Source organism: Myotis lucifugus, unplaced genomic scaffold (genome assembly GCF_000147115.1).
Source record: "Myotis lucifugus unplaced genomic scaffold, Myoluc2.0 scaffold_70, whole genome shotgun sequence".
Classification (NCBI taxonomy): domain Eukaryota; kingdom Metazoa; phylum Chordata; class Mammalia; order Chiroptera; family Vespertilionidae; genus Myotis; species Myotis lucifugus.
The window spans coordinates 2,086,939-2,097,046 of NW_005871118.1; the positions used below are offsets into that span (position 1 = coordinate 2,086,939).

The window sequence follows — 10,108 nt, forward strand, 5'->3', positions numbered from 1 at the left end:
TAACAAGGTTATGCACGCCCTACAGCAAAGCTCGTACTATGCTACTATATATATATATATAAGTATGATAATGCAGGAGCTGTCCCCTGTGGTCAGTGCACTCCACAGGGGAGTCTGCTCAGCCACAAGCCAGGCTGATGGCTGCCAGTACAGCAGTGGTGGTGGGAGCCTCTCCTGCCTCAGCATCACTAAGGATGTCCGACTGCAGCTTAGGTCTGCTCCCTGCTGGTGAGTGGACATCCCCCGAGGGCTGCCTGGCTGCCAGAGGGATGTCTGACTGCCAGCTTGGGCCCGATCCCCCAGGGAGCAAGCCTAAGCCAGCAGGTGGACATCCTCCAAGGGATCCCAGACTGCAAGAGGGCATAGGCTGGCCTGAGGGACCCCTACCCGAGTGCACAAATTTTTGTGCACTGGGCCTCTAGTTGGATTATAAAAGCATAACTAATGCTTATCTTTCACCCCAGATAAGAATATGATTGGAAATCCCTAAAATTAGGGTCTCTCAACTCTAAGGGATTACGTGAGGGCTTTTGGTTTGGAACTCTGTGATGCAACGCACACTACTGGTATCACAACTAAAGCAGTGATGTCCCTTCCTTTGCATTTCTGAATCTGTGGTCATAATAAGGAAATACTATATCTCTCTGTCCATATGCCTTTTACATGGTCCACTGGCACAAGCAACAAGATGACCTCAAATGATTTGAGGCTTAAGTAGAAAGTCTTTGGAATGAAAATGTAATATTGTCTCAGCAGGAGTCCAAATTCCTTTCTTATTGGCAATAGCCTAAAAAAACTGTCTAGTTAATTATGATGAATTCACCTCATTTATTTCTCGATGTCAGAGAAAATTCAAAGCACTGATTAGTGAGCTGCCTCAGAAAACATGGAGATAGCAAATTGACCCCCCTGCCATCTATAATGGCAGTAACAACATGTACCACCTAGGGTAGAAATGAGCTTAAATAGATAAAACAGATATACTTTTGCACAACACCATACCATAGTTCATCATGGTTACTATGATTCCTCTTAATACCATCATCCTTGTTGCCATCATTAACAATCATATGCCATGTGCCGGGCCCACATTAAAGGCAGAACCATAGCCATTTGTGGAGTTTAATAATCCCTAGGAGATACTTAGCCATTAAAAATTCATGATACAATTATTCTTAAAAGAAAAGGTTTTCAGTTCACCCACCATATTACAGATTGTTGGGAAAGAATTTATTAAACAAATATTCTAGGAAATGGGTGACCAACCAATCTTATTAAGAATATTCAACCTGAATATTTATATACATACGGAAATATTACATATTAAATATAATGTTGTAAAAAGCCAACCCAAATGTGGATTAATAAATAGAGACATCTTTTGAAACAGAAAAGGATCTGAGTTGTTAACCAAATCTTGGATCAGGTGCTAGCCAGAGTTTGCACCTTTTTGACTCCACCAGCAGATGGTGCTGTGAAGTAGAATAAGGCCTGCCCAGAGATGAGCATCCAGGTGCTGAGCTCAGAATGAGTTAGCCACAATGTAAAGGAATCTTTATATTATTCGTTTGTATTGTTGTTTGTTTACTTATTTTCTATTTAATCCTCTGGGAATGACTTGGGAAAACTTTTTTAAAGATAACTCTTTTATTTCAAATATTATTTTATGGCTAAGGAAGCACTTTTAGATACATTATCTGTTTTTATGTCATTTTCATAATAGCCCTTCAGCAAAGTAGGTAAGTCCTGGTATCCCTAATTTATTGGCTAATTTGAGACTCATAAAGATTAGTTGGCAGGCTTGACTTCTTATAGTTAGTAGGTAATGGTGGCAAGTTTTGAATACTGAATTTCTAACCGGAAGCCCAGCAAGCTTTCCTCTACACGTCAGATTTATAAAACTAAATGTAAGTGTCAGCAATTTGAGTTTTCAAGTTCACTGAATATAGAACATTTAAATGAACATATACATTACTTTGACCAAGATTTTTAACATCACAAGTACTATTTCTTAAGTGGCTAAAAGATAGTTCTGGAAACATTTCACCTTAGCTTCTCAAAGAAGAGCTTTATAATATAAAATTTTGGTGAAATAAAATTTCAGTTATAATTTCTTCTTTGTTTACAAATCTAATTCTTTGTTAAAGTGAAGTTAATTAAGTAATTACTTAATTACTAAGATCTAAGATTCTTAGTAATCAAATCTTCTGACTATATTTTAAAGGAATTAATACTTCATTATAAACGGATCCTATATAATAAAAGCCTAATATGCTAAGTGTCTGGTCATCCATTCAAGCAATCAAAGTGTAATATGCTAATGATAAGCTAAGGCTGCTCACCAATTGACCAGTCGACCAGTCGCTATGATGTGCACTGACCACCAGTGGGAAGATGCTCCAACTGGTAGGTTAGCTTGCTGCTGGGGTCTGGCTGATCGGGACTGAGCGAGAGGAGCCGGACATGCCTTGGAGCCCTCCTGTGGCCCCTCCCCAGCTGGCCAACCTCCCGTGTCCCTCCCCTGCCCTGATCGTGCACCGGTGTGGTCCCTCAGTCTGGCCTACACCCTCTCGAAATCCAGGACCCATCCAGGGATGTTGGAGAGTCAGTTTCAGCTCGATCCCACAGGCCAGGCCGAGGGACCCCACTGGTGCATGAATTCGTGCACCCGGTCTCTAGTTTATATTATAATAGACAAGGAAGATATAGCAATTCTGTTTTGTTCATATATTATCGCTGCAAAAAAGTTGTTCAACTGACATACATGTGTATCTACTCAAGTGACAAAATGACAAACTGTCACAATTTGCCTGGAGCTGAAGGGTTTCTTGGGACATGGAACTTTCAGTACTAAAGCTGGGACAATCCTAGGCAAACAGGACTGTTGGTCACCCTAGTACACACATAATATATTTTATTCTTCACACATATATAACGTATTATAGGTTTCTTCCTAATAACTTGAATCATCTTGCACAATTATTTTACTATGCCATAATATGACGATGCCCATAGCAACCATTTTGATGAATGAATGTGCTAAACTAAGCCAGCATACTAATTTTTTTAAATATTTTATCTCAGTTTTACACATTTCTTGCTGTCACCATGTATTTTTAAACCCTTTAAATGCTATTAGTAAAAAAAAAAAAAAAAGTCAGATAGCCTACCAACTTTCTGAGCATTTGTAAAATGCATTTTCTAAGTATAGTCTATAGTTTAAAATTTTTTTTTAATTATAGTTGACATACAATATGATATTAGTTTCAGGTATACAACATAGTAATTAGCCATTTATATACCTTGTGAAGAGATCACATTAAGACTAGTACCCATCTGGGACCATACTTAGTTATTAAAATACTATTGACTATATTCCCTAAGCTGTACATTATATCCCTGTGACTAATTTTATAACTGGAAGTTCATAAGACTTTTTAATACTTTTCACTTTCTTATTCATCCCCCGACCCCCACCCCCACTCCTGGCAACCTTCAGTTTGTTTCCAGTTGTTGTTTTTTTATTGTTGTTTTGTTTCTTAGATTCCACATATAAATGAAATCATATGATAGTTGACTTTCTGTCTCATATTTTACTTAGCATAATATCCTCTGGGTCCAACCATGTTGTTGCAAATGGCAAAATTTTACTCTTTTTTATGGCTGAGTAATACTCCATTTTAAATATATGACACATCTTTTGATCCATTTGTCTCTCAATGGACCTCTGGGTTGTTTCCAAATCTTGGCCTTTGTAAATAATACTGCAATGAACATAGCAGGCCTGTGAGCATTTTGAGAAAATCAAGTACATGGTCTTTTTAATTTAAAAAGTATTGCTCTCCTGGATAAGGATTGGATTAGGTGGTCAATCAATAGTGGATTAAAGAAGTTAGAAGTTCATTTTTCTCTCATGTAAAAGAAGTTCAGGGACAGGCAGCTCAGGGCTGGCAAGGAAACTTTACATCACCGGAGAGCCAGGCTTCTTCTCCACGGTTACACTGCATTTCCTGGCCTAGGATGGTTGCCGAGAGTCCAGCCATCATGCCACATTCCAATCAGTGAGAGGAGGAAGGGAAAGAGAATCACATTCAATATTTCAATGTCAGCCAGAACGTAGTCATATGGCCACATCTAGCTGCAATTAATGCTGTAAAATATAGGCTTTACTCACAGTGGCCATATGTGCCATTAAAACCAGAATTCTATTACTTAGGAAAAGAGGGGGAAATGGATATCAGGGACCAATTAGAAGTCTCTGGAACAACCATCCAGACTTACTAATGTAGCAAATGAAATTCCTACTTTTGTAACCCTAAAATTATTTTCTTCGATTTATTTCTTTTCTCTGCCATCCACATGTGATTCCTGTAAAAAATGTTAAGTTCACTTACAGTGAACCTGTCAGCATATGTGTTTGCATATATCTTGGCCTGAACATCTTGGGTCTCTTGCACAAACATAATTCATGCTGAAATGTGGGAAGGAATTGAAAGCATTCCTAACTCTCTGCTTAAGGCTGGGTCCAATATTTCTTCTTTCAGCTAAGGCCAGCGGTTCTCAACCTGTGGGTCACGACCCCTTTGGGGGTCGAATGGCCCTTTCACAGGGGTCGCCTAAGACCATCAGAAAACACATATATAATTGCATATTGTTTTTGTGATTAATCACTATGCTTTAATTATGTTCAATTTGTAACAATGAAATTGGGGGTCACCACAACATGAGGAACTGTATTAAAGGGTTGCGGCATTAGGAAGGTTGAGAACCACTGAGCTAAGCATTCAAATTATATAGACAATGGCTAAACAGGGATTTGCATAGTGTGGCTGCAACCTTGAATTATGTTATCTCCATGGGTCTGAGACTGGCCTATAAGCTCATAACTGCAATTTTCTTTGAGAGCCATCAGTCTGGTTTTGTGAGTCTCACAGGTAGAATGAAGCTATACTGACCCATAAGCATCCTCAAAGATTCCTAGATTCATGGAATTTTATTGCTAAAAGTTATCAAGAGTCCAACTCCCTCCTTTTACTGAGAAGACTTTAAGTAACTTGCCTGAGGACACCAAGCTATTTGGTTACAAAATGTACTTTGATAATTCCTCCAGGCCCAACTCTCCAAATGCCAAGAATAGGATGTGACCTGTGGCTGTTCAGGCCTATCTTTAGGTGGACCCGTCATCGTTATGGTCCTACCAGATTTCCCATTGACATGCAGAAGCAGCTTCTGGAGTTCTGTCAGCCCTGCCAGGAGGAGAACACTGGTGTGGTGGCAATTCACCTCCTCATTGGCAGGGTAAAGGGGCTTGACTGGCCCCTCCTTGTGTGTAGTAAGAGAATGGAATGTGCTTTAAGGGCCGGAGTCATTGTTTCTTTTAAGATTTTTAGATCTCCCAAATAACAGTCCTAAGCCATCTCTCTCAGGCATCACGAGCATCTAGGGAACTCTGATCATTCCTTTTTTTTTTTTTTTTTTTCATGTTACACAAGACAGAAAGATGAATACACTCAAGAATCATCATTTTGGAAGGGACCTAGAGATCATTATTTTCTCAATTTCTTGATTTCTCAATTGCAAAAACTTAACCCAGAGTGATGAATTCAATTAGCCAAGATCATATTTCTTCCTTATGATATATTGAAAGCCAAACCTTAAAATACCATAGGTTGTTTCTGATAATATTAACTCTTACTATTTACATAGTAGACCAGTATCTGAAAACTAATTGCCCACTTTAGATGAAAGATGAAAAGTGTGGAGTTACTCCAAAAACCTCCTAAATTTATAATGACACGACATGGGCTAGGTTTATAAAATATTTTATTTACAAAAATAGTCTTAATAAAATTAATACAAAACCATTTTACAATATAACTTATATAACTATCTTCTCAAAAAAGTGACATTTGATTATAACACATAAACTACATTTGTATTTGTTAAGTCACATTGTAGTATAAATATGTTTCACCACCATTTTTTTTTATAATAAGGTACATGCCAATAACAATGAACAATCGACAACAAACGTTATTTCATTATTCTTCCGATGTAAAAGTCATCTCTGGCCAAAACAAAATTAATCAAAAAAAAAAAAAAGTAAAACAATTGTCCTGTTCAACAACACAGTCCTTTTTAATTATTTGAGAGTTTATCTGACAAAGACACAACATTAATTTGAAAGCACCGTGGCATAAGGTCTAGTAACAATATCCCCAAAAGCCTTCTCCGATGTCTTCGCTCAACTGTTTATTCAGTATTTTGCCAAGATAAATAAAGATTGATCTCAACTCTCCCCTTCATTCGTCTCAAGTGTTTCTGAATATGCACTGTGGTTTTTAGACCTTCCCACACTGGCATATGTTTAAAAAGTGAGTTTCTTTCTTTGGCTTCAAGTAGAGTTTCACAATACTTAGGAGACATACTGAGCCCCTCCATGTGGCTGAATCTCTGTGACTCCCCACCCGACAACATTTCCCCGGATGTGACAAGACTCGGCTCCTCCAGTCTCTCTTATCTCTTCGTTGCTGAGAACACGATCCCAGATATTGAAGCCGGTGAGTCTCCCAGAAAAGGCTAATGTTTCATCAAAGCCGCCGCCCACACAACAGCCGTTCTTTTCTTGGCCAATCTGCAGGATTCCTCCCTCGGGAACAATGTGACCTGTGGCCAATCCCACAGTGGTGGCCACCAGTCCACCGTTTACCCACAAGGACACGCGCCCTTTCTCGGAGTTCCAGGTGCTGCACAGATGGGTCCACTTTCCCAGGGAAATCACAGTATCGGCAGCCAGTCTGTTCTCCTCTCCGCCCACCACCAGCACGATGGCCTGATAGCTGAGGTACAGCTGGATCTCATATGGATTCCTCTTCGTGCCATAGGAAAACAGGATGGTTTTGTTTAATACATCTGTGGCTTTGACCCAAATGCAGGCACTAAAAGACTCGAGCTTCACTGGTGTCGCCGGATGCACGCTTCCAAAAATCTTCTTGGAACGCATTGGGAATAAAATCGCTGTTTCACAGCCTAGAGTAGCAAGAAAATAAGAAGAATATGAAAAATATATATAAAGTCATTCAGAAATGACTCTGGCATTTAGGTATGCTAGCCTGGGCATTTTAATGGCTACAACTGAAAATTAGATTGCAGCATCACAATATGATGTGAGGGGCCTCAAGTGTGTTCTCTGTGGAGCAAAGAAAACAGGAAGAAGGGAAGCCAATTGTCTCATTCAATGAAGCATCTACTAGTAAATGGAGGAGAAGGCGTGCAGAGGAGCCAAATTGCCCAAACCCACAGAATAATGAAAATCATGCTTTAGTAACTATTTCCCCTCCCAATTAGCTTTCTTTGTTACAACTTTTTTTTTAAAAAAAAATGTTGAGTCACTATGCATTAACTTCAAACAATGACACCATAATTTCCAAGAACTCAGAGCCAAACTGTTTCCTTCTCCTTGACTTGTTCTCCAAACTCCCAGAACAAAAGCCTGTGAAATTCAATGCATCTAGCTGAGCCCATTTAGCCATTGTTAACACGCATTTTTAAACAAAAACTTCAGGGCAGTCATGCTGTTGCTGAATACATTTTAATATACCACATGTTCTCAGATACTTATAAACTTTGCAAAAGTTTGTAGAAAACTATCTTTGAAAGGCAAAAATGTATAATGATGATGACTAACTTTTATTGGGTGCTCACTATGTTCCAGATATTGATCTTAACATCTTACAAATCATTTTAACCCTCATATCAGCACCAGAAATAGTCAATATTCCCATTTGACAGATGAGAAAACTGAGTCAAAGAGCGCTAAGTAACTGAGCTGTGTTTACATAGATGGTAAGGGGTAAAACTAGGGTTTGGACTTGGGCTCTCTGGCTGCAGAGGCCACAAGCTCGACTTGCACACTGCATTGCCTTTTAATGGTGCAAGAAACCCTGGGTTTGGCTAGAACAGCTGGAATTCAGTTTGTTGCACTACTAGTAAGCTGTGCAGCTTTTGATGGCCCTCCTAATTTCTCCAAGCTTTACTGTTTTCTATAAAAAGCTCTCCTTTCGCCTTGCCTTCCAATATTCTGCAAGTCAGCAAGTAACAACTTATGTAGCACTCAGAAAGAGCTGTGTAGCCCAAGGATATGCTTGAAAACTCTGACTTTGTCCTGATGCCTATAAACATGATTTAAGCAGCGATAGAAAACTTTAAGGAAGAGTGAATTCTTCCAAGGGGATTGGTGGAGAACAGATTTCTGCTAAGGAGCGCTTAGGAGACTTTCACACTTAGTGGTTGGGAGCTCAGTGAACTCCCTCCTCTGTCCCTCTCCAGGTCACATGTCTGGTAAGGGAGCTGGGAAACTCTGTGCTAAAACCTTGAACAGGTGAGCCCTGCGTTATGCTAACCTCATATATGTCTGCAAGAACATATACGAGAGCTAAACGAGGACTAGGTATTCCCTTAGTAACAACGTAAAAAAAAATTGTCATAAATTAGCTTTGAAAAGTAAACTTCCAGAGCATTTAAAAACTAACTGGTGGATAGACAGAACCAGCAGGAACCAAAGGTCCAGGCAAAGTGTGGTCAGCTAAGCTAAATGCCTGCAAGTGGCTAAGGGTGAGGCTCTGTCCTAAGAAAATTAAGGATGTAAATAGAGAAAATACTGAGATTCGTAAAATCCTGTAAAAGTAACTACCATATTAAAGCACAAAATGGGTCCTGTCACACGTTGGCATTACCTTTTTCACTGAATAATTTGAATTTTTGAAGATTTTTTTAATGAGGCGTTGATTCTTTATTCCAATGAAATTGGTAGGTGCATTTTTTTCCCCTAGCTATGTTAAATAAATCAAACAAAGATCACGGAACAAGAGATCACATTATGCCTGGGCGTTTGAAAGATAGTCCCTGTAATGCTTCAGAAAAGTAGTATTCAAGAGGGTGCCTACTGCAACCTAATTAACTGATTTCCTGTTTAGCTAAGCGCAGGCAGTCAGGGCTGCATTCCACAGCCTTCCTTCATTGCCTCTCAAAGGCCCCGCTTCCCCTGCAGGCTGCCCTGGCTGTTGGAGTTCATGGAGTGGAACTGCATGCTGGCAGGTTGTTTTTTTTCTGATTTCTTTTGGGAACCAGTGATTGAGGCTCTTGATATCTCTTTAAAATGTCAGACACTCTCTCGTGAAATGGCTTTTAACTAATAGGGTTTCCTGATTATGTTATCAAAGACCCAACAAAATTAAAACCAGGTTCTTCGGGGGCCGGCAGAATGATTAAGAATCCCTTAGAAGCCAAGCTGGCAGGAAACCAATGGAGGGAAAAGCAAAGCATGTGGATAAATCTGTTATTGGATTTAATAAAAAATTAACATTTTGGAACTCAGAAACACACCCCTCCTCTGCTCTAGCTAAAATGCAGAGGTGAAGGTGAACATTGGCCTAATTCTTTAGTTTTTCAGGTGCATGACGTGTGCGATGGCTTTGCATGGTTGGCAAAAGACAAGAAATCTCATTCATTTAAAATAGCCACGGAATTATAATTTGCCTTCTTGTCACTTACATTGAGGATCTATTGTATAGTTGATAGCATGCTTTCCTCTCCCTTTCCAAAGCCCTACTTAATATTTAAGAAAATGTGTGCTGTCCTGATAAACAATCCTCAAATATTGAGGGGAGACTGGTGTTCTGGTTCGGTTTCTGTGATTTAAATGAAATGTGCTCTTACACATGCTTGTGATTTTTCCCCACACTCCGTCCAATCAGAGTAGCCCTGTTGGGAATAGAGGGAAGGATGGCATTGTCTGGCATTGCTTTCAGTCCCTGAGTTTCCCAGGAAAAGTGCAATTATGGTTTCTTACCCAGAACACTGGTTTCCTAATACAGCCCACAAGTGATACATCACCATTTCCTAGAAAGTTTGACTTATAAAGGAGTGTGACTTAGCTCCAAATCTTCTCTTTCTTTCTTTCAGCCATCTTTAAAATGTATTATTTCAGGCTCATGTGCATTTGGAGGTTCATCGAGTATCACGTGGGACTTTAACAAATTGCATCTGGTTTGAACTACCGCTCTCCGGTTTGGCCCTGATCCCTCCTCTCACCCCCCCCCCCCCCCCA

At 39.6% G+C, this 10,108-nt stretch overlaps 2 protein-coding genes across 4 annotated transcripts in view; one reads left to right on the forward strand and one right to left on the reverse strand.

The window, feature by feature from the left end:
• Positions 1–10,108, forward strand: part of VEPH1 (ventricular zone expressed PH domain containing 1) — a 193,850-nt gene that overhangs the window by 34,504 nt on the left and 149,238 nt on the right. The gene's annotated exons all lie outside the window — the stretch shown is intronic.
• Positions 5,861–10,108, reverse strand: part of PTX3 (pentraxin 3) — a 6,182-nt gene continuing 1,934 nt past the window's right edge. The window contains exon 2 of the mRNA XM_014457171.2: positions 5,861–7,029. Coding sequence (XP_014312657.1) covers positions 6,416–7,029 — 614 coding nt within the window. The 3' untranslated portion in view covers positions 5,861–6,415. The remainder of the gene's footprint in view (positions 7,030–10,108) is intronic.